Below are 25,732 nucleotides of genomic sequence, written 5' to 3' on the forward strand. Positions count from 1 at the left end.
CTTTCTGCAGATACACAAGCTGTTGCCCTAGCCCAGCAATACTGCGCATATGCGTGTGCCTCCCACTGGCCAGATTTTCAGATCTGCGCATGCAGGGGGATGGAGTGCATGTGTGTGAGGGTGTGGTGCCCTCCTATGGCCTGTTTTTGCTGCAGGGAGGCCTAGACCCAAAACGGGATGCAGGGGATGGTGCGCCGCCCCCCCCCGGCCCACTTTGCTCCCAGGAAGCTGCAGGGAGGCCTAGTAGGCCCAAAACAGGACAGGAGATCATATGTATGTGCAGGGGGGAGGGGCGCACATTGCATTAAGAGTGCTTATCGCACGCAATGACAAAAAGATTAGTCATCACTGAGATAAGACATTCCTAGTTTGGTAATCTTAATCCCAATGATATCTCCCGTTTTCATTGTTTATTATATTTGCTCTTGAAGTACTTGAAGTATCATAATGTGAAGAAGTCTAGTTTTCTTCTATCTGCTTTTTAAATTATTATTATTGTCCAGATTTTCTTAATGTTAGTCATTGCAATGTGACCAAATAATATTCTGCATTTAATTTTAGTCCAGTGACTCCTGTTACGTAAATTTTGGAATTTTAAAAAAAGAAAGAAATCTGGTGTGATTCAATTTCTCATTGTTCACATCATGATTTCTATTGTTGTGGAAACTTTAGTCTTCTTGATATTTAAATGCAATCCAGCCTTTTTACTTTCTTCCTTGACTTCTAGAATAAATTATTTTATATACTCTTCATTTTCTCCCCTTGGAAGGGTGCTCTTTGCATTTTTTAAAATATCAAATTTTTTGCTACCAAATGTGATTAAAATCTATTATTCTTTTACATTAAATTTACCTCAAAATTGTCCTAAAGTTGCTTTTCAAAAGGCAATTGGACTTTGTTTTTTTTCGTTGAAGAAATTTTGCTTCTCATCCAAGAAACTTCTTCAATTCTGACTGATTGATGGAGAAATCAAAGATTTATATTCCTTGTAATCTTCATCTGGTCATTAGCACTCTGAAGGTCGGTCCTTCGCTTTCTGAGAGTTGTTGAGGCCACTTGTGGGTTTATCTGCACCTTTAGGGTCCCCTGAATCAGAATGCAAATGGGTGTGGAACCTTCTTGGAAGAACATGGAGAATTAAATCCAAGAATCATTTTCTAAATACCTCTGGAGTTTTCTCCTTTCTGGCCATATAAATAATGAATTTCTGAAGATTTTTCACAACTTTCCCTCTACTTCTACCATGGGGAACATTGGAGAAGATTGGAGCAGCAATCCAACACGCCTTTATACAACCAGCTATTGAACACAATGCAAAATATGAAGAGGGATAAGAAATTTCATTTTTCTATGAAATACAAGTGAAGATATTTTTTCCTGCAAGATCTGTATCTCCATTCCCACCCCACTACAGGGGAAGGATACTGCAAAATCTCAATTCCCTCCCCACTACTGGGGGAAAGATATTGCAAAATCTCCATTCCCACCCCACTCTGGGACCAACCAGAGGTGGTATTTAGCGGTTCTCTGAACTACTCACAATTTCCGCTACCAGTTCTCCCGAACCTCTTGAATTTTACCCCTGCCTTATAGGTCATCTAGTCCACCCCCCACCCCACCTATCAAGCAGGAGACCCTGCACCATTTCTGACAATTCTCTTCTTGAAAGTCTCAAGTGATTAAGCCCCCCACAACTTCCGAAGGGAAGCTGTTCTCTTGGTTGATTTTTCTCACTGTCAAAAAGTTATCTTTATTTCTAGGTTGAATCTCTTGGTCAGTTTCCATCCATTATTCCTTGTCTGGCCTTCAGGTGCTTTGGAAAATAGTTTGACCCTCTCCTCTCTATGGCAGCCCCTCAAATGTGTCTCCAACCTTGCAAATGGGTGTGAAATCTTCTTGGAAGAACTTGGAGAATTACATCGTAAGAATCATTTTCTAAATACCTCTAGAGCTTTTCTCCCTTCTGGCCATATAAATAATGAATTTCTGAAGATTTTTCACAACTTGCTCTCTATGTCTACCATGGGGAACATTGGAGAAGATTGGAGCAGCAATCCAACACGCATTTATACAATCAGCTATTAAACACAATACAAAATATGAAGAGGGGCAAGAAATTTCATTTTTCTATGAAATACATGCAAAGATAATTTTTCCTGCAAGATCTGTACAGCCCGGGGACATAAAATAGTTTTTGTTGTTGTTGTTGTTCCTCGTTGTCTTTAGCAATGAACATCTGGCAATGGGTGCTTTTGAGAGATAGGAACAGGTGCCTCAAAATTGCTTCTGTGTATTAATTAAATAGAGGTACGTACCAATGCAGCTTTGTTACACACCTTTTCCAGGTTTGAATCAGTTTGTATTTATTATGACCATGGGTTGCATATGCAGTAATCAATAAACAAGCCTATGAATATGTATTTTGAAAGATGTATTTTAACATATTTAAAAAAAGAGAGCATGGCATTCCTATATAGCTGTTCAAGGACTTCAGGTTTTAGTATGTGGTCTGCATTTATAAAACAGGATTGTTGCTAGAGCCTCATATTTCCATGTCAAAAAAGACAAGATGAGAGTTTCTCTTCCAACTTTTGAATACTCTGAAAGTGTCCAAGTTATTAAAAAAAAAAAACCTTGAGATTAAAGTACCCAACAAAAACTCATCCAATTTTGAGAATATTTTTTCAGCAGCTGAGCAGGGAGTTTGGCTGTAAAAGCATAGAGAAATTTATCTTGGAGGAAGGGTAATTTGTTTGGCTTTAATCTGAATTTCCTCTATCCACCATGGGGACCTCTTCCTATAAGCAGAGTCATCAAAACACTTTCTCCTTATTGACCAAAAAAGTTCATTTCAATGAAGTCTCTGAAATCTCAAATAATAGCTGCTTTATTTTGTTATATGAGGAACAAAGAAGTCAGTTTCTTTCAGAAAGACCAACATTTGGTTTTTAATCAGGCTGTCCAAGGAGCGAGGGGTTTATAATAGTATTTAGATTATACACTTGCAAAAATAAAATAGTTTGAATAACTTAATTATTAATTCAGAGGATGTCTAGATTTTTCAATTATATTTAAAGACTGAAAATTGAAAGGGGAATGCAAAATAAGATTGCAGGTCAAATGAAGCAAATATATTGAATTAGAAGGGAATTTCAACATTAATTTTAATGAATTGAACACAGTACCATTTTGCATATAAAACTATAGTCCTAATATTAATGTTTTATAGTTTAAAACAAAATATTTGATGTAATCATTTTTGCAATTATAACTTTATAAATACAGCTAATCAAAATTTTCAAAAGAGCTTTACATTCTGAATTCCTGATATGGTTAAATCAGGATTAACACAGTTGTTAAAATCAATGAGAACTTTAACTACTTTTAAGCTTAGGGATTTTTTTTTTAAGTAACAATTTCTTAAGGGTTCCCCAATCTTCATGGACTTGTTGACACATTTGCAATTTTATAATTTGTTCTGTGAATTATACACATTTAGAAAATGACTTATTGTATAATATGTTGCTATTTTATAGTAACTCCTAAACCATTTTCTAAGAATTTATAAAAGCAGGCATGGAGCATGTGATCAGTTTCTTCTTTAGAATAAAGGAAGCGCTTTTCGAAATAACTTGCAAATTTGGTTTTTGGGTATGGAAATATAATAAGTAATAAATTCACAAATTTATTGCCTTAATATAAATGTCCCAAGATAAATCAAAATCCATCTTTTTCAGATGGCTTCAAAATTGGTTTGGGCAAATCATGCAGAATTAATCACATCTATGATAGGTAAATAGAAATTATATTTAATAGTAGTATGTTTTGGGAAATGGGGAAAAACATGAAGGTACGTTCTTGCAGGTTTTCCAAACGTGTTATTAACTCCATTTTTGGCAGAGAAAATGTTACATTATAATGACTTGGTGCAGTCTAACAGAAAAGTTATTTAAATGAGCAATTTGCTTACTGAAATGTTAGCAATCTATCACTTTCTTCTCTTGGTTATGTTTTTAAAAATGTTGCAAAAATATTCTAGCAAGGAAGAAACATTTTATGCAAAATGCAATGTTTGCAAATCATTGTGACAGAATGTCTAGATTTTATAATCAGACTGTAAACAGTCATTACTTGATTCTGTTGAAATATGAGGAAATACTAATGTTAGTTTGTTTAAATGCAGGAATATGTTGTATGTTTAAATGATTTGATATTTTATATGTTTTAAAAGACTTGAAGAAATGACCTGTTTACATCTTCTTACAAATGTATTTTATTCCATAGCTTGTCAAAAAACCTGTAATTGTATGTACAGGGGATAAAAACAGATGGTTGTGACATGGCTATTAAAATCTAAGAAACATGATATCTAAGTATATTTTGCTGAATAAATATTAGGAAAACAGCATAGTTCATTGCTTGTTTATATTAGTAACTTCAGAAGTATTGGTGGTAAAGTGTAGCATGTATTTTTGTTTTCAGAAGAATTATAATCTCTGAATCTTAAGTAAGGTGTAAGAAAATATATGAGGACAGATAAAGAACTATGAAGTAAAAAACAAGGGAAAGAAAAGTGAATGTAGGTTGACTGTATATTGGTGTACAATGGTTATCCCACCCCCTGGTTGGCTTCGTAATTTAATCACTTCACCAAAAAGTGATAATGAATTATATCTACATGTTCACTACTAAATGCTTCCGTAAAATGGGAAGGTTTTTTTTTTGCAGTTGTTTAATTAGTCAGTGTACCATGTTTTCCCGAAAATAAGATCCTGTCTTATTTTTTGGTCACTAAAAAAACTCACAAAGTCTTATTTTGAGTGGAGGATGTTGTCCACTCATCTCACTTGCTTGTGTTGTCCCCAGACTCCTTTTCACTGTCAGAGGCCTTCAGGAACTTCTTCAGCTTTGGATAGTTGCAGTAAGGCCTCACACACCTTGGCCCATTTGTTCTGCAGCCAGCAAGTCTTTCCTGAAGGCCTTTAGGAAAGCCTCTCTAGCTGATAACAGAGCCCTGGATCGATCCATAGCGATATTATCGGCTACAGAGTCCTTCAGGAAAGCCTTGCCAGCTGCAGCAAAAGAAATGGGCCGAGGTGTGCGAGATCTGGCTGCAACTATCCAAATTTAAGTAGTAAGCAGCTCCACTCCCCCAGCCCCACCCTAGTTTAATTTTTATCTGTACATCCTGGAGCGGGCAGAGTCTTAATTGGTGCTTATTTTGGGGGTATAGCTTATATTGGACGCACATGTAAAAATCAAGCTAGGACTGCTGAGTAAGTCGTAATTTCGGGGAAACATGGTATATCTCCAAAATATATTTCTACCGCTAACTAAACTTTTTTATTCCATTATTTCCTAGATTCATGAGAAATTGCATCACTACGAAAAACAGAGCCCTGTGCCCATGTTACATGGTGCATCAGCTTTGGCAGATGATGTAAGTGTGTACAAAACATCTATTGACATCACAGATTTTAAAGACTGAAAGCAGTGGATGGAATAAACATATGAAGTAGATCATTACAGAGGAATAGATAACACTTTCCAAAGAACTGTGATCATAAGATTTATCATCTTGTTTTGAATTGTATTAAATCTTTAATTCTAGAAACATATCGTTTAGAATGGTTCTCATCCTGTCTTGATAACTAAGATAAATTGTAGGCAGCTACATTTTATCATCTATCTTGAAAGAAAAATTGTTATCATCCAATATGCTAAGTGAAGAGTGTTGTTTTCAAAAAATACATATAGATGAAATAGCTAATAAGCTGAGAGAATAAGAGAAATTACTAATAATAATTAAAGAAATGAGATATCTTTACTAATTGCTTTCATAATTAAAAATGAAATTATGCCAAATAGCATTTAATTTATTGTTACTATAACTTTATAGTAATTGATCAAAAATTACAATTAAGACTAGTACAAAGTAAAAAAAATAAAAGAATTAGAACACAAAATGGTACCGAAAAGAAAAATAGAAAAGTACACCGTAAAAAAAATAAAAGAAATATATAAATATTTCCCCTTTATCGATTTTAGTAATTTCAGCTCCTTTTCTTAAAATGCAACAAATGATCTCTTCTTTCCATATCCCATCCTTATCTTCAGTCCATATCAGCTAAAGTCCATTAAGGTTTAGCAGAGATAACAACATATCAATTTTAACCTTGACCAAATAAACCCCTCCTTATCTGGAGAGGAATTATAAAGAGCCAATCTGCTTTCTAATTATTCATTCCAATCTCTTTATTAACTCTACTTTTAGCAGGGTTGTCTTCCATTTACTATTTCTTCCCTAGTGTTACCTAGAATTTTTATTAATAAAAATCAACCCTGTATTTTCTGATTGCGTGCATAGTTGTGTAAATTATGACAAAACACGGGGTGCTGGGAGAAAAATTAAACTCATTTAAAGGAAAAATACATACAATGATGCATACCGAATGATACTTTTTGTACAGTGCTGAATTTTTATTGTAGGCCAATACTTTCATGTATTTTTATTTAAACATGTCTAGATAGATGGGGGTGGGAAAGGTGTGAAAATTGCCTTTTGTTTTTAGATATAGTCCAGATGTTTTGTAAAATAGTCATAATTGTTGGACTGGATGATTCCAGAATACTAGCTCCTATGATCATGAATTTTCAAAAATAAGTTCTTTTATATTGCATTTGTATTGTTACGTAACAAGAATGCAGTCATTACTCTATGAAGTTAGAGCTTCTTGCTGTATTATCTAGAACGCTGCTTTGGATTATACTCTGACATAGTTGAGTTCATTTTCAAAGACCGTTCAGTCTTTAGAATGCCTGTATATCTGGTGATTTGACTCTTAGCTATATTTCGGTGATTCACTTGTCATACACTAAACAAGACATTTGCTTCTTGTATGCAAACATAATAAAATCTGGAGTGGTAACAACAGAAGCATCATGATTCTGCATTCCAGCTCTAAACAGAAAAACTACTGTGGGTTTTTTGGAAGCAGTGTATATTTCATCTCTTCACTCACAAGCTAGCTTTTATAGACAGCTATAAGTTTGATCCAGCCATTTTTACAAGCAGTGCTTTGTTTGCATGCAAAGGACCATTCACTTAGATGAGTGTTCTGGGATTTGCTCTTATTGCTATAAATCAGAATGTGATCTGGGTGCTGCTGCCAGAAATGGTCAACTTAAGTCAAATTCAGTTGAAAGACTTGCCCAGAATATAGTGCAAAGGACAAAAAATGAAGAGCAATGATTGATTATCTGTTTTCCTTCATGCTAAAGCTACTTGAAAGTAATAAATTTGAACAAGACTGATGTTGGGTTGTCATCAACACATTGAATAAAACAATGCATTGGCTAATGTTCTTTGGGTCGTTTTAATTTCCTTCACAGCTGGCTGAAGAGCTGCAGAATAATCCATTAAACAACGAGATCAGAGAACTCTTGCAGCTGCTATCCAAGCCCAATCTCAAGGTAAGAGTGTGTGTGGTTTGTACCTGTTAACCTGCAGGATTGCTCACTCCTCAGTTTTCAAAGTATTGTGACATACTTCTAATATTTCTATGAATATTCCTGTGTCCATGTGTATGTGCAGAATTGCTGGAATAAAATGCTGAAGGCAGTTAGAGAAAAAGATCTATAGTACAGCACGTTGTTTGATTGTAATTTAATGATATATTTTATATCTTATACCATACAGACTAAGAAGCAATAATCTATTAAAACATAAATATAAATATTTATAGCTAAAAATTCATTTCATTGCTACCATCCAAAATTCTTATACGAAAGACTGTTTTTACTGCTATTAAGCCAAATTTTGCTACATTCTTTAGAGTAATATCAACTTTGGACAGGATCTCAGAAGTTATCTAGTTCAAGCGGTTGTTCAATGTAGGATCTGCTAAAACAGTTTGGACAAATGTCCACCCATTTGTGCAGATCTTACTATGGTGCAAAACATATCCAAAGAATTTACCAAAACAACTGGAACAACAAATTCAGTCAGTTTAGTCAATCCTGTAAGTCATTCAACTGTGTCTTGCAGCAAAGTCAAGCTAACATAAGTATGTATATATGTAAATCAGTGGTTCTGTGGGTGTGGCTTATTTTGTGGATATGGCTTGGCAGTTATGTGACTGGGGTGGGAGTGGCTTGGTGGTCATGTAACTGGGTGGAAGTGGCCAATTTAGCTGTCCATTTTTGCAGTCCATTAAACAATACACAGCAGCCCCCCTTTCTACTCCTTTTAATACTGCGTGAAGTTTTTGCTCTAGGTTTTTTTTTTTTACTAGAGGGGAGAGGTTGGCAATGCCTGGGGATTTCTGGGAATTTCTCCTCTATGTTAGAGGCATCAAAATAACCAAGATGATATAAGGTTTCCTGCTGGAGCAGGGGGTTGAACTAGATGACCTCTGAGATCCCTTCCAGCCCTGGATTGCTGTGCTGTTTCAAAGCATCATCTGAAGCTGCGATTAGTGCCAGGTTTGTGGTCCTTCCTTCCTCTCTTTTTTCTCTCCCTCCCTCCATATCTCATTTACTTTCCCTTCTGTCCCTCCCTCTCTTCCTCTTTCTTTTTCTTTCTCTCTCCCCTTCCCTCTTTTTCCCTTCTTTTCTTCCCTTTTTCCCTTCCCTCTTTCTATCTTTCTTTCTCCCTTCCCTCCCTTTCTTTCTTCCCTCCCTCTTTCTTTCTTTCTTCCTTCCCTCCCTCCCTCCATCTCTCTCTCTCTTTCTTTCTCTCTCCTTTTTCCTTTCTCCCTTCCTGTAAAGAATCCCAGAAGGTCTTCGGTAGGAGGAAGAAAAGCCCTTTGATCATCTGGCATGCTTAGAGCTCCACTATTGATTAGCCTGAGCAAGGATAACTAGCAGCACTTTCAATAAGCTCTCAAGTTAAGCTCAGTGCACTTGTGGATCTGCAAACGGTGATGGTTTCTTTCTTTATTTCTCCCTTGAAGACCCCCTCTGCAGCCTTTTTTTGCTCCCAGGGGCTGCAGTGAGGCTTGCTAGGCACCCCCACACCCCGTTTTGGGCCTAGCAGGCCTCCCTGAAGCCCCTGGGAGCCATAATAGGACTTGTGGGGACTTCTGGAAGGGGCGGGGGAAGGTAAGGTTGCGAGCTCAGTGTGGATGGTGCGGGGCGCAGCAAGCTCTGAGGAGGGGGGGCTAGCGCAAGTTACCTTAGGCAGGGGGAGGCAGCTCAGTTGGGACACAAGACAGGCACCAGATGGGAACTGGGAAGGCAACTTAGGCAGGCAAGCCGCCCGGGAGGTGATGAGTGACTGGGTGGGGTGGTGGAGCGAGTGACGAGGGACCAATTCGGGGGCATGGCCAGCCTGCTATCCCTACTGGTTCAGCAACCCAGGCCCAATTTCCACTACCGGTTCGCCCGAACCCATGCGAACCGCTAGGAACCCACCTCTGATGTAAATGTGTTACACACATAAATGCTCTCAGTGAATCTGCATTTTTTCTTTCACCTTGGTTTGTAAATGTGAAAATTACCATTGCAGTTATTACAGTTCACATTCAAATGGGTTCTCACATTGCATAAGCCATAATGTCTTTTGTTTTGGCATAGCAGTTTGTGTAGATCTGCCCAAATAAAAAGTAAACAGTACATGAACCTTGCCAATTGTAATATATTATATAAAGCAAGGAAGTAAGGATAAATAAACCATGGTTTATTTATCTGTTTATCCAATTATTATGTTGGATCTCGATTCTCCCTTACCATCTTCTCACTGGTTTTCATTTTAACAAGAACTAAGTTCAGTTTGTAATAAACTTAATTTTCTCTGCATTCAACTATGCTATGACTCTCACAGGTATACAAATTTATCTTGGCTTATTGTAGAAGCTAGGGAGGGTGGGGTCCATCTAGTAGGAGACCTCTAGGAATTACCAGTATTGTTGGCTGAACTTAGAAATGACAAAGTCATATTTCCATATTTAATATTGCTGCCAAGAAAATGATCTGAATATGTCCATCATGTGGTCCTGAATCAAGTTCATTTCGAAAAAGAATTCACCTTTTCAACTTTTTCAAATTTATCTGGTAAGTTCTTCCATGCTAAATCCCATCATGTGGTGGTTATTGTGCCTGGTTTAGAGTGACCTAGTTTGGGGGATTCTTAGCTAATTGGCTTTTGCAGTTTCTGCTGAAGTAGAAGTTTCTGCTTCCAAAATATGTGGATTAAAATAAAAGTTGTGAAAAACGGTAGAAACCGTATGCTTCCTAAATGCAATTTGGTGATGTACATAGGCCAAAAGCATAGCATTCAGATGAATCTTTTGAGGCATTACAATGATAATGGGATTGGTATGTATTCAAAGGAAAATTGGCATGTGTGTGGCTAACATAGAAGACGCATCATGCTTTCCTGCATCAGTGTTAATAACAAATGAAGCATTGCTGCCTCATGCGATTGAGTACACTGAATTAATTTTATGTTTTAGGGAAGAGAAAGAGTTCTATTTGTCAGGCTGAAATGTTCCAATTTGGTTCCACTTGGTGTATATTTTTGGGGAGTACTTCAAGAAAAGCATAGACTTCTTATATCACAATTGTTAGATAGTTGGCAGTTAGGTTGCTCTAAATAAATTTGAAAATCAGTGCAAATATATTAAGCAACAAATCTTAAATTTTGAGAATGACAAAAATTTTGAGAATGATAAAAATATGAATCAAGCAATCTTGAAGTTACCCAGTAAAGAAAACCAGTTGAATTCTTTAAAGTGATATAAAGTAAGAAAAAGAAAAGTGGAGTTATTTTTAGGGAGCAATGGAAGGGTTTTCTTTTTACTTTTATGCTATTTTGTTCTTTTCCTTGCCTCAGCAGTGTAATTTGATATCCATACAAATTTGTTATCTTCCTGGTTATAGTTGCTTATCCATTTGCAATAACTGGTTTAATGAAATAAATTTGAACATAATATGTGTATATGCTGGACTACTGTCTATTATGCCAAAACATATTATAAATCTTTATGTTTAAAAGTTTCTAAATGAATACTGTACAGGTAATCCTCAACCTACGACCACAATTGTGCCCAAAATTTATGTTGCTAAGTAAGAAATTCTTTAAGTAATTTTGCCCCATTTTTTGACTTTTCTTGCCACATTTGTTAACTGAATCCCTGCAGTTGTTAAATTAGTAACAGGGTTGTTAAGTGAACCTTAACAGAATAATAGAGTTGGATAGGATCTTGCAATTCATCTAGTACAAGCCCTTACCCAAGCAGAAGACCCTACACCAATCTGACAGATGGCAGTTCAGTCTGTTCTTGCTTGTCATAAGGTCGCAAAATGGGAGTCACGTGACCAGAGACACTGCAACCAACATAAATGTTAATCAGTTGTCAAGCATCTGTATGTAAATCACATGACCATGGGGATGTTGCAGTGGTCATAAGTGTGAAAAATGGTCATAAGTCCCTTTTTTCAGTGCTGTTGTAACTTCAAACAATCGCTAAGTGAACTGTTTTAAGTCAAGGGCTATCTGTAGCCACCTAACCTGCATGTTTGTATGCCCATATGTACCAAGACCAAAAAATTTTCCCCTCTCTCTCTTTCTATCTATCTATCTATCTATCTATCTATCTATCTATCTATCTATCTATCTATCTATCTATCTATCTATCTATCTATCTATACCTACCTACCTACCTACCTACCTACCTACCTACCTACCTACCTACCTACCTACTACCTACCTACCTACCTACCTACCTACCTACCTACCTACCTACCTACCTACCTACCTATCTATCTATCTATCTATCTATCTATCTATCGGGATCTATCTATCTAGCCATCTGTCATACTACAATACAAAGTTTATTTTGTTTTATTCCCAGCAATTATTCTTCCTGTTATCCTGTGATGTTCTTTTGTTTTACTCTCTACTCAATTCTATTTTATTTACTATTTTATAGTCTGTCAAATTACTACAGTGCTGTGTTCTAAATAAAAAAAAATACTCTAATATTGTTTTCTACAATATTTAATTACTTAAATTATCCAAATCTGTTTTTCCTTTGGTCTAAATCTCCTAGTCCTTTCCTCCCACACTGTCCCATAGTTGTGTGACTTCAATACAGGTAGTCCTCGACCTATGGCCAAAATTGAGCCCAAAATTTATATTGTCAAGTGAGACATTTGCTAAGTGAGTTATGCCCTATTCTTACCTCAGTTGTTAAGTGAATCACTTCAGTTGCTGCTTGTTCAGTGAATCTGGCTTCCCCATTGACTTTGCTCGTCAGAAGGTCGTAAAAGGTGATCACAAGACCTTGGGACATAGCAATGGTCCTAAATATGAACCAGTTGCCAAGCATCTAAATTTTGATCACATGATCTTAGGGATGCTGTAAAGGTTGTAATTGTAAAAAAAAGTCATGAGTCACTTTTTCCAGTGCCGTTGTAACTTTGAATGGTTACTACATGAACTGTTGTAAATCCAGAATGCCTATGCTCTGCATATTGAATGAAAACTGGTTCCTGGAGTCAGTTATAGCATCACCGATCTGATAGTGGCCATAACCTATTTGCCTGCTAGTCAGGAGTGTTGTCTGTTAGGGGCAGGGCCAACTATCCAAATTTCCTGTTATTGTCTCTCTCACCCACAAAACTGTTTTCTGATTCTGGCTGCCTTTTTATTTATTTCTGTTGCCTTTTACTTACCTGTCCTTCAGCTCTCTTTCCTTCTGGTTTGTGGACTTGTTGTCAACTTCAAACTGAACTTGGCAGAAGCCATTTTGTTGTTTCTCAGTTGCCACACACTGAGTGGACTGCGGGACGCGAAGGAGGCTGGAATGCATTGTCAGATACAACACAGAACTATCTCGTGGGAACCAAGATCATCTCCACGAGTGTTGGATAAAATGAAGAGCAGTGCCTAAGGAGCCCGCCAATTAACCTAATTGGACAGTGTGACCTGTGACACCTGGGGAAGGGATCGTTTACTATTTTAACTATACTGAAACTGCGGGGAATATTTAGAGTAGAGGTGGTGTTCAGCAGGTTCTGACCAGTTCTGGAGAACTGGTAGAGGAAATTTTGAGTAGTTCAGAGAACCGGCAAATACCACCTCTGACTGGCACCATACGCATCTATTCTCTGCCTCCTGAGTCCCAGCTGATCAAGAGGGAATGGGGATTTTGCAATAATCTTCCCCTGGAGTGGGGTAGGAATGGGTATTTTACAATATCCTTCCCCACGCCCACCAAGCCATGCTACGCCCACCAAGCCACACCCACAGAACCAGTAGTAAAAAAAATTGAGTCCCACCACTGATTTAGAGTTGGTTTTACATGTAATCGTTCCTGTATAATGTGCCAGTAAGTTTTTTGAGAAAGATCTCAGTCTCAGAAATCTGATTTGATTGGGGTTTGTTAGTTGGAACCTTGACACGTGTCTTTTCTATGGGTGTTCTTAGCATAGTTCTTGTTCATTTGCTGAACAATGGTTTCAACTGCTGCTCTTCCTTCTCACCCCATCCCTCCTGAAATCTTGCTGACCTCTTGCAATTGGGGACCAAAAAAAGGGAGTGGGAAGGAGGGGGCACAGTGGCTTGCCATTGGCCCACTTTTCTCTTTTTTATACTATGTACCCATTAGGTAGCTTATAATGGGCATCTGTTTCAAATTTGCTTCTGCTTTTCAGAATTTGTTTTCAGTTTTTTTCCTCTACCATTTGAAAGCTTTTTTTAGAACTTATAAAAATTGATTAACTAGATGTTGCTACAGCAGTATCATCTTTCACGCTTACTCTACTGTTGGAGAATTTTAAAGACTCCCTAATTTAATTGTTTTTATTCGAAAGACTTACTGATGACCTTGTGTGGGCTCAGAAATAGGCAGGATGAGGCATAGTTAGAACTTGGAAGGAAGACTTTCAGGGATTAATAGGGCTGTAAGATAGACTGGAAAGCTGAAAAAAATGTGGCAGCCACCTTTGTATCATGTTTATGAATCATCAGGAGATTTTTCTGTTTTAAGCAAATGGATCTGATTAAATAATTTAAAAAATCCTTCTGAAAGTATGGGTTGAATTAGGAAGGGAGGAAAAAGAGGTGCCATAGAAAAGAAAATGAGTACTGTAACCAGATGGCATGAAGTAGCTGCTTCTTTGAGTGGATATTTAAAAATATGTAGACAGTCCAGTGTCTCCTGATATTAACAATTTCAAAGAGGAGGAAACGAGTTTAAAGAATGAAAAAAGTGATTAACTTTGAATGTACTATATTTTATTAGTAAGAGCTGCAGACCAATTCCCTGGTGCAGAAGAGTAGATGTTCAGTGTTTAGAACTTTCAATGCAGGAAATTATCTTTTTTTTTACATGTAAAAATAAAATTTACCATAGTAAGAAAAAAATCATTGTAATATTATTCAAAATAGCACTATTTCTGCAGCAATAATTGTGTTAAAAAGGACACGCATATCACATCATATGGATGGATATTTTTGAGCTGCTAGTATGTCTCTTGTTTGCAAAAGAGAGAGGGTGGTTAGAAAGACTATGTATTCATATCTTGGTTAGTTAATTTGGAATGATGATGGTGATTGCATTTTTCTTGAGTTCTGAATCAGTTTAAGAATAGTTTTTTAACATATTTTCTTATATATTGAAATGAGAATTGGTACCAATTTCTTTGTGCAAAGAACATTGTACATCAATTATGCATGGTATGGAATTTTAAATGTTCTATTTTGATCAGTTATACACATCCAATATCAATATTTATATTAGATTATATATGAATCATACTAGCTTTAACATTCTAAATGTGATGCATGGTTATAGTAATGGCATACGCCTAAAAATTCTTCTGTTCATATGAATAATAGCTTTTAGATGGTGAATCTGGAAAAATAATAATCCTGTGAAGACAAGATCTCTAAAATACGCATAACCATTAAACATTTTCTTGCTTTTCATGAACAAAAAGAATCCAGTTTTCTGCTTCTCTTCACTGATGTCTTAGAAGTTTGTGTTTGTATTGCAGTTTTGTTAAATTGAACAAATACATCCTTTCAACAATACAGAATGCAGCTCCTTTGATTTTATTCTGGAACAAAGTACTGTTCCTAAGCTTTGAGGGACACATGGTGCCAAATCACTCCTGATGAGATGCAAACTGTATCTAGGTCTGCAACTGTAATGGTAAATTACCAATGCAGATATATGTTTTATGCTTTTTAGTTGACAGTTGTTTTTAACCCAATTTATTTTGCAGGCTTTGCTTTCTGTGCATGATATTGTTGCTGAGAAAAGCTATGATCCTGTATTGCCTCCCATGCCTGACAATATTGATAATGAAGAAGATTCTGTGAAAATCATCAGGCTCGTAAAAAATAGAGAACCTCTGGTACGTTTTAGCACTTAAATAATAATAAGCAGCAACAATAGCAGCAGCATTTGGCTAATATTCTAAAAATGAGTTGATGGCATTACATAGTTTTGTACTAACCAATAGCTGAACTCCATCCAAACTTATATTATTTTCAGTCCTTGCCATACAATTCAGTTTGAACAGTTAGTCACATTTAAGCCGTGCTGATTCTATGCAGCTAGCTAAAGAAAAAAACCAATGGAATCAGGATTCAGAATCTGATTGTATTCTGCATTTTTATTTTCAACTAGCCAATAAACCGGCATCGCCCGGGTATTTACTTATAGGGGGAAAATGTCCAGACCAAACGTAATTTCTAATGTTGGATTTTACCCTTTCCTCTCCCTTGTGGAATACTGTGAAGCCATTATCATGGCAACCCCACTGCCCTGCACAGTAGAAGCCATTTTACAGTAGTACTGTAGAAGCCATTTTAAGGCACAACTGGCTGTATCTTGACAGAACACACAACCTGAAAGCTTTATGGGTGCCTTACCCCACAATATTTTTCTCTAGAGGGAAATCATCTTGTGTACCAAGTTTGGTTGAAATTGCTCGAGGCATTCCAGAGTTATGCTGGAACACACACACACACACACAAACACACACACACACACTCACATATATATATGTGAGTGTGTGTGTGTGTGTTTGTGTATATATATATATATAAAAGAGCCAAGAAGACCAAAGAGGCCATATGTGTTATGCTGTTTTTATATTTGTATGATCTTCTTCATGAGTTGACTTTATGTTCTGTTGTTTCTCCTGCTTCCTTCATCATCTATATTTTGAATCATTTGATGATTTTTAAATTCTGGCCTTGATTGCATTAGTTCAGATGGCTTCATCTTGAACATCCAAAATAAAGTCTTCTTTTTTTAATTCCAGTTATCAATCATTGTCACGTTTTATCTTTTATCTACTCCCCCCACCATGATTGAACAGTTAACTCAAATATCTTTTATAATCAATCCACAAAAACTTCTTTAGCTTCTGAAGTTCTCAAAAATCAAAATATCAATCAAAAGTTGATTGTGCATCAGCATTTCCTTCTATTTCTGTTCTGTTCTGTTAGAAAGTTATCATTTTCTTCTAAATAATCTTAAATGTTGTTCACTATAATGCTAAATTCAAGATAAAAATCAAATGGGAAAACTAATAATAAGAGCAACAATAATTTTAAAAAATTCAATTTACCAAAAACAGCATCCAGAAAATTGTTTTATGTGGTTCAGCTTTAATTTTATATTAATTCTTAAATTTATTTTTAAAGGGAGCTACTATTAAAAGGGATGAAAACACAGGAGCTGTTATTGTGGCTCGGATAATGCGTGGGGGAGCAGCAGATCGAAGTGGTAAGAATTTTTAAACTACCTTTACAGGTATTGAATGCAGAATTTAATTTCCAAATTTTTAAATGTTAAATCAAGCAAAATCTATTAATTGCTGTCATGGAATTTCATCTTTTATCAGGTATAGATTATTGGAGCAGATGTAGAACCATGATATTGTGTATGTATTATGCATGCAGTACTTTTTTTTAAAGAATTAGGATGTTGTCATTTTTTTCATATTATGGCAGTTTGTAAAATCAGTTTCTATATTTGTATCATGGTTATTATTATAGCTTTATTGATTAGCCTATATAGGCCATATCAAACACATATCAATAAAATCCTATGCAAACAATTTAGAATAAGAGTAGGGTAAAATACAGTAATTATAGAATAAGATACAATATAATTTAATACATAAATATGTTAAATAGACTAAAATACATAAAATTATATTTTGGTGTCACCCTTACAATCCACCCCAATCAGTCTCATGTATGCAAATCTCAACCGAACCATTTTGTTTAAGTACTGTGCTGTATTACATGTTATTTTCAGGTTCTGGCTGCACAAAAAGTAGGTTGTTCAAGGTATTCTTGCCACTTTACAACAATATATTACATTTCATGTAGATTGTAGATCTAATATATTAATAATTAGAAATTCTGCTTGATAATGAACAAAAAAGCTTTTATAAACTTGCCAGAAGAATACAGTACACACAGTCCTGGAGAATGTTTATTGAAAAAGAATTTCACTATCTTTGGTTCTATCTATTGTCATTCCATTAATCAGTGAAGTTTCTTCTTCTGAAGATAGAGCTAGATAGAGATTCCTATTCTGGAGGTTTCTCAGTTTTCAACTCTGCCAAAAGCAATCACTTTCATAATTGCCTCCCAGCCCTTAAGAAAACTAGTTCAGGAAATTTTAGGGGCTGCTCGGTGATGAAGTGGTTAGGGAAGTTCATCAGCTTAATGTTGGATATTTCCTTGTTGATATAGACACACATGAGCACATATGCACACACATATATAAATCATCAGTACGCAACTAGGCTTGTGAAGAAATAAAGCTAAAGTTTAGTTGTAAAGAGCGTGACTTGAAAAAATGTTCAGGTTGCAGTGGTTCATTTAATATAAGAATTATTTGACTGGTACATAACTGTGTTTCGTAGGTCTCATTCATGTAGGTGACGAGCTAAAGGAAGTCAATGGAATTTCAGTGGAGGATAAAAAACCAGAAGAAATTATACAAATTCTAGTAGGTTGAAAACAGAATATTTAATTGAAAAACACAGAAGACTAATTTTTCAATATTGATGTTTTAGATATTATTGTCTGAAGTTCCTAGTAGATGTTTATAAAGAAAAGAGCATAAAGAGAAAGAGTATAAAGCAGTTTCCATAAAAAAGTGAAGCAACTAATTTAATTTTTTGTAAAAGAACAGTACAAAGCTAATACATATATATTCCTTTTACTTGCATAAAATATAAAATAGATATATTCAGACCAATGCAAAAAAGTACTAAACTAAAAGAAGTATCCTCCCAATATTGTTCCTTAAGCTAAGTTTTGCTCTCTAAGGTGTAAATACATTGGCTCATATCATATGTGAAAAATCTGTTATCGGGTTTTGGAGAAGTTGTACACTCTCAAGTAATGATTCCTTCTATTCAATGCAGATTTAACATTCAAGAAAATAATTTATTGAGTAAATCTTTATAGTATATTTATGGTATATATGTGATAAACATCTATTATCTTCTAAATTATAAACAAATTACATTATATTATATAATTCTGTCTGATAGAAAGAGTATTTAATACATGTACAAAAGCTCAACATTGTTTACGATTACAGAATAGGAATTGTACTGGAATCAGATGCAGATTCAATTTATTGCATCATCTATTTTTTTTGTTTTAAATACATAATTTAGTAATTTATATTTACATATTTTAGTCTCTGTCCCAAGGAGCCATTACATTTAAGATTATACCCAGTATCAAAGAAGAAAACTCATCAAAAGAAGGCAAGGTAAATACTTGTTCGATTCAACTAAGATTCTTCATGTGATGGCTGTGTAAAATTTATTACTTACTCAGGTTTAAATGCCAGCTCAATTTATTTATTTTATTTTATTATTTATTTAGTTTGTCACTCATGTACAAAATAACAGGAATAATAATAAACATGAATAAGAACACAAGAAATGGCTACAAATAAAGGGGGACATTAGGCACGATGGTGCGCTTATGCCCTATTGCAGCGATGACAAACCTTTTTTTTGGCCCACATGCCATAAGTTGTGGGAGCTCGGGGAGAGGGGTGTATGCGGGCACGCCACACCCATAATGCAATATGCGACCCCCCAGTGTGCATGTGTGCACTACAGGCCCTCCCCCATTTTTTAAATGCTTTTTTCGCCCTCCCCAGGCTCCAGAGGCTTTATAGGAGCCTGGGGAGGGCGAAAAGAGCCGCCCCCCGGAAGCCCTCCAGAGGCTTCAGGGACCTTCAGGAGGCTTCCCTGAAGGTCCCTGAAGCTTCCCAGTCAAAACAACCTTCCGAGCAAACCGGAAGTCACTTCCGGTTTGATTGGAGGGTCGTTTTGAGCACTCCAAAGGCTTCAGGGACCTTCAGGAGGCTTCCCTGAAGCCTTCGGAGCAGTCAAAACAACCCTCTGAGCAAACCAGAAGTCACTTCCGGTTTGCTCGGAGGGTCATTTTAAGTGCTCCGAAGGCTTCATGGACCTTCAGGAGGCTTCCCTGAACCGTCCGTAGCAGTCAAACAACCCTCTGAGCAAACCGGAAGTCCGTTCCCAAACATAGGGCCAGTTTTTTGCGCTCCAGAGGCTTCAGGGAAGCTCATGAAGCCTCCGGAGGGCCTCCGGGGGGGAGGCTCTTTTCACCCTCCCCAGGTTCCTATAAAGCCTCTGGAGCCTGGGGAGGGTGAAAAAAGGTTTTAAAAAAGAGTGAACGCCTTGCGTGCCCTGACATGGCTCCATGTGCCACCTATGGCACGCGTGCCATAGGTTCGCCATCACTACCCTATTGAATAGGGTGACATTCAACAATATGTTTAAGGTAAGGTAAACAGTAGACAATTTAAGGTTAAAGTTATGGGGGTTTGAGGATACAGCATTCTTTCTGCATATGTAAATGTTTTTTTTAATCATGATAGGTCATTTATTTTATGCCAACAAGCAACAGTAACAATAATAGAATTCCTTAGATTTTAAATAATTCAGCGTAATTTTAAATAATTTAAATAACTGAGTGTATTCTTTTCTGCAGATCTTTATGAAAGCTCTTTTTGACTATAATCCCAATGAAGATAAAGCAATACCCTGCAAAGAAGCTGGACTTCCTTTCCGAAAAGGTGATATTCTTCAAATCATGACCCAAGATGATGCAACTTGGTGGCAAGCCAAGCTGGAAAGTGATGTCAATCCCAGAGCAGGCTTAGTTCCTTCAAAACACTTCCAGGAAAGGTATGTTATTACTCATCTGATTCCCCACCCTCACACCCCAACACTTAAAAATGTGATCAGTTTAACCATTAGAACTGCTCTGGAATGCAGCACAATGCCTGAACTCCGTATGCTGTCTAGGGAATTCCGTGAGTTCTTAAAGTAACCAAGTTTGAAAAATAATGGTTTAAATTGAATGTTATTGTTCAGCTGTTTATACTGATAATGACAAAACCTGACAGAACATTGATAATCTTGTTTGTGAGAATAAAATATATGGAAAAGAGGACACCAGTATCTACACCACTACTTGTAGAATGTACTGATGTGTTGAGACAATATTATCACTTCCTTAAAAAGAAGAAGATTCCAGAATTTATTTTAGGAGAGTTGAAATAAACTGCACTGTTAATTATGTCTTTTAAAATTCTGGGTGATTTAAAAAAACAACAACAACCAAACCAGATAGTCCTCGATTTACAACCATTTGTTTAGTGACAATTCAAAGTTAAAATGGCCCTGAAGAAAGTGGCATGACTGCTTTGCAACCATTGCAGCATTCCCATGGTCATGTGATCAAAATTCACTGATAATTTCAGTGTCCTTGCAGAGGTCATGTGATAAACTTTTGCGGCCTACTGACAAGCAAAATCAGTGGAGAAACCAGATTGATTTAGCAACTGTATTACTAACTGAACAACTGCAGTGATTCACTTAACAACTGTAGGAAGAAAGATCATAAAACGAGGCAAAACTCTCTTAACCATGGTCTTGCTTAGCAATAGAAATTTTCTGCTCAATTGTCATCATAACGTGAGAACTACCTGTACATATTTATTGATACCAAAAGAGGATTAAAAATAAAAGAGCTTAAGTTTTGTTTTCTTCCCCTCCTCAAATTACTTGATAGGAGACTTGCTTTAAGAAGATCAGATGTACAGTTTCGGCCCTTGAAGATTTCAAATAAGAAATCATGTAAGTCTGTTGCTGCACAACTTGCTTTCTACATTTACAAATTACTTAGGTCCGTGCATTAAGGAATGATGCTATTCATTCTTTAGGCCCAAACTTCTCTGTTAGTATAAGGAAAAATTGCTGGTTTTGCTTTTGTTACCAGACCTTAAAGTATATGTTTTTACTATGGTAAAGAAAGTAAAATTGATGTAGGAAATAGATTGTTTCTTTAATCATTTAAACAGTTCTATTAATGTATCACTTTTTTTATAAATTTCAGTTTACTTTTAGTTCCAAAAACAAACATTCTGTAATGTAATTACTACTAAATTTCAAATTGCACTGTTAAAAAAAACTCTTGTTATGATAAAAAAACATTTGTTACACCTAGAATCATATCATATTTGTGTATTAATTTTCCACTTCATTAACATGTGCTATTGAGAACATTGTAAATAAATGATGTTTTGTAGCCGTATTTCCACTATCCCCCCTTTCCATGCTGGAATCGATAGAAATACTTCATCAAGCCTATTATTATTCCGTTTTCCTAAAGCTTCTGTTCTATATTGTGAAAACAATGTTTGAAATAATCTTTGGTTTATTATTATTCTCATTCTCATTATCTACCTCAGCACCATGCTCCATGCTTCATCAATTTTCATTCTGTCAGCATCCGAGTTTGATGATAGGATATAAGAAAATAAAAGGTTTAAAACACGGGTGATTTGATGAAGCTAAGCAAGCCATGCTTAAGAAAAGATTCTATAAAAGAATAAACATTTTGAGTTCAAGAGATGTTTATTCTTATCTTCCTCACGCTATCAGAATTAGAAATAAGTAAATAAAAACAAGAAAACAATGAAGCTCAGAGAGCACCAACTATATATGTTGCACAGGAAAGAACAATAATGTTAACCAGTCTACCAAACATTCAAGCCTTTAGCATTTGTCCAGCTGTTTTTAATGTTTGATTGAAATTCTGGATTTGAAGAAATAAGTTGTGTTGATTTTCAGATGAGGTCTGAAGATTAACTAATCACAAATTTCTGGAAGGTAGAGTCAGCCCCCCCCCCAAAAAAAAAAGGTTCATAAACTTGTCAGACATCATGGAACCAGTTGTAGATGACTAACTCTTTGTTTCATATAATAGCACCTAGTGCTTGGATTCATGTATGTAAATATGTGTTGTCTCAATTGCATGTTACCCGTTTGATGATTTCTCCTGAGGACTTGGATCTATCGTTCTTACAGTCATTCAGCATAATCACCTTTTCTTTGTGTTGTGGTTATTTTAGATTTCATGTGCCCTTTAAAGAAATAAAAACAATTCATTGTTCGGCCAGATCTTATTTCATGAGCAGATGTTAAATTCAAAGGGCGGTATTCAAACAAGAATTAAAATTACATATTTTATGAAATCTGAAAGAGTAAAACCAAATTTATATGCTGGCATAACTGATAGCAATACGTCTATTAAATTTTAGAGTCTGGTAATTCATTTTTCTTAGTAAAATACTGTCAATTTGCAATACTGTCTTGTCAATTTGCAAAATATCCCTATTATCTCAAAAATGGTATTTTCCTCCTATAATTGAATTTAGAGGTGTGTTTTTTTTATGTTTACAATTATAGCAAAATAATTTTGGCCTGATTTTTCCACCTTTAATTTGATTAGCACCATGCTTCTATCATAAGTGTACTCTCTTGAAAAATACAGTATTCACCCTTCGATATATTTTTTTTGCACAAATTGTTTTTGTGACATAATTGTAAAGTTTATGTTTGAAAATGTTTTATTTATTGTTTTCACTAAATTAAATCATGTCTCTAAAGACTTTTAAACTTTGTCTAACATCCTACAGTCTGAAATATTTTTTAAATGCTTTGTGTACACGTGTTCTAGATTGATTTATGACCCTTTATGGATTGATACTCAGTAATAAAATATATTATAAACTAGAAGGCACTGACTTTTCCTAAAGTTTATTGGGAAAAGTTTATACATCACCCATGTCTTCTAAATTGTACATGTGAAGGAAATTCTTAGTCATTCAGAAAAACTAATTGGACAGGAAATGTTGTTCTACGTACAGAATTATCTGTCTGATCCCTCAGAAGACATTTGTATTTTAAAATAAATTGGGTCAATATCTTTTTAAATAATGCACGGGACATTTGTTTAATCATTTTCTTTTATTCATTATTTCACATCCCCACCCGCTTTTTTGGATATTAATTTTTCTTCTAATTCTGTAGTAATTCTTACTCGTTCAAGTCATGGCAGTCCCAAGGTGCTTTTTCCAAAACAAATACTTTCTTGTTTTGTTCTGGTTTTTTGTTTGAAAACATTTCAATTCTCACCAAGAAGCTTCTTGAGTTCTAAATTAAGCTAAAGTTGAATTGAAAAAGCTTCTTGGATGAGAAATGAAACATAGTCAGAGAAAAGAAGAAGAAAGTCCAGTTGTGTTTTGGAAAAAACACCTTGGGACTTCTTTTCACTCATTCTAACAAAATGAGCTTCAGTATAGCAGTAGATACTCTATTGCTAAATATTAGTTGATAATTCATTGACAGCTCTATATATAGAAACAATAACCATCTTACAGAAAAACAGGTACCGAGTTAGTGATATAACTGTATGGCTCAAGTCCCTATTAGGAACTCTTTGTACAGCTCTGGCCTTGAAAATTTGAACACGTTATTTGAATTCCAGATCATAAAGAGGGAAGTTGGGTTATGAATTGATCGTAGAATTATGTGATTGAAGGTGCCATATATCGGTATACTACTCTTGGTAGTTCAACATCATAGTTAAACTAAACAAATGACTATTTCCGCCAAAAAAATTAGCTACCTTCACTTCTGTCTCAGCTGAATGCTTTGTTAACGAGAGAAAACAAATTCTGGCAAATTTAGCAGAGGCTAAACATTTGCCTAGTACTGGCTGTCCCACAACAGATGTTGCGTCAATTAACAAGAGCAAACTTTGGGAACCTACTTCCCAATGAGAACTACTTAGAATTATGTTCTTAATGCATTCTCAATGCTACTCAACTATATGTTTTCTTTCGTAGTTTTATTATTATTTGCTGAAAATATTATTTTAAATAAATTGTGTCTGCTTGTTTGTTTTTTGGCTCTTCTAAGCTGAGGAGACTGTTGAGTGTGGTAGGTGTCTTTCTTCCGAGTTTTACATTTTTCATTCTTTTACTGTGTTCTCAGTCTGTATAATCTTGCCTCCTGTTTTTCCCCTCTTTTGCTTTTCAGAGAAAATTGAAGGTACACGTGTAAGTTTCGCTGCTTGGTGGTAGAGATGGTCTGAAAGCTAGATTAATTATCTCTACTTTAGAAGCAATTAGTAAAATAAATGTGGCTTGTAACCGCACATTTAGTGATACAGACTAGCAATTTAGCTATTGCGATACAGTTCCAAATCTGAGTTGTGCTGTGAAGGCTGTAAGCAAGTTGGCCATGTGCGAAGGTAACATGCATGCATGAGGATAACTGGGGTAAGGCATGGGGTATTACTCAAGGATATGCCTTTTCCATTTATTATTCCCTCCACATTTCTCTTCCCACCTAACAGTGCTCTGGAAAGAAAAAAAAATCCTGCAGAAATATGTTTTGGTATATGGATTGAATTTGCAAGCTTTGGCTAAATTTGTGGTAATTTAATTGAATGTTACTGAAATAAAACCATAAGATAATAAGCAAGGGTGCATTTATTCAAAACATCACAGCTGACCTAAAGATAGAGTCAGTGCTGTTGCATGATTCTAAAGAATTCTTTTTTTTTAAAGTATTTTTCCATTGCAGATTTCAGCGACATAATTTTAGAACCTATTTTCTCAATTTACAGGGGTGTATTTTTTTCCTTCTTCTTGACCTGCTGTGCTGCTGTCATTTGCAGAATACATAACAATTGCAGGGCATTAATTCGCCAAATCAACCATTTATTATAACTTTGTCAAGAGAGCTCTAGCGTATTATGACAAGCATGAAAATATTTTGGATTGAGCAAATGTGCTATATGTTCATCAGAAACCCTTTCTGTCTGATCCATTGAGCCAAACATAAAACCTCTTTGATATTCTTTGTAAATAATTTCATCTTTGCTTCAGCTACTGTAATTTTTAATCTTCCACTAAAGCTAAATAGAGCACCTTTAATTTCTGTTATAAAAAGGCAATAAAGACATGGAATATGCATGTTGTTGTGTTGCAGAATCTCTTATTCAACTATAGAAAAATACGCTGATTTATTTTTAAACAATGGTTTATCGAAGGCTTTTCATGCTAAGCTTTATACGGTTGTCATTCTGAAATAACTCTTCTTTTGCATTTATGGCTGGGCATCTAACTATTCTGCTTTATTTCTTGGCTTTTGTTCTGTATGCTTTTACACTTCATCCAGAGGAAGTTGAATGTGCTGGTCACAACAATGGAGCCCTTATAGGTGAGCCGTTGCTTACATAAGACTCTTTTCTTTCTCAGCTTTTTCCTGGATGGGCTACAAATTTGCAGGTAACAAATTGGCATCACTGCATGTTGTAAAACTGTTAGAATAAAAAAAATGGCTC

The 25,732-nt window shown here is 35.6% G+C and overlaps 1 protein-coding gene across 3 annotated transcripts in view; it reads left to right on the top strand.

Annotated features, from left to right (window-relative positions):
* Positions 1-25,732, top strand: part of MPP7 (MAGUK p55 scaffold protein 7) — an 80,959-nt gene that overhangs the window by 31,449 nt on the left and 23,778 nt on the right. For 2 of the 3 annotated variants that reach the window (XM_087712585.1, XM_087712586.1), the window contains exons 4-13: positions 5,363-5,440; positions 7,393-7,473; positions 15,235-15,366; positions 16,667-16,748; positions 17,902-17,987; positions 18,690-18,764; positions 20,021-20,217; positions 21,107-21,171; positions 24,301-24,321; positions 25,567-25,608. In XM_087712585.1, coding sequence (XP_087568711.1) covers positions 5,363-5,440; positions 7,393-7,473; positions 15,235-15,366; positions 16,667-16,748; positions 17,902-17,987; positions 18,690-18,764; positions 20,021-20,217; positions 21,107-21,171; positions 24,301-24,321; positions 25,567-25,608 — 859 coding nt within the window. The remainder of the gene's footprint in view (positions 1-5,362; positions 5,441-7,392; positions 7,474-15,234; positions 15,367-16,666; positions 16,749-17,901; positions 17,988-18,689; positions 18,765-20,020; positions 20,218-21,106; positions 21,172-24,300; positions 24,322-25,566; positions 25,609-25,732) is intronic. The other variant, XM_014075867.2, reaches the window with a different exon arrangement.

This window comes from Thamnophis sirtalis, unplaced genomic scaffold (assembly GCF_051295495.1).
Source record: "Thamnophis sirtalis isolate CommonGarterSnake01/CBP01778 unplaced genomic scaffold, rThaSir2_p1.2 scaffold_4, whole genome shotgun sequence".
NCBI classification, from domain to species: Eukaryota; Metazoa; Chordata; class Lepidosauria; order Squamata; family Natricidae; genus Thamnophis; species Thamnophis sirtalis.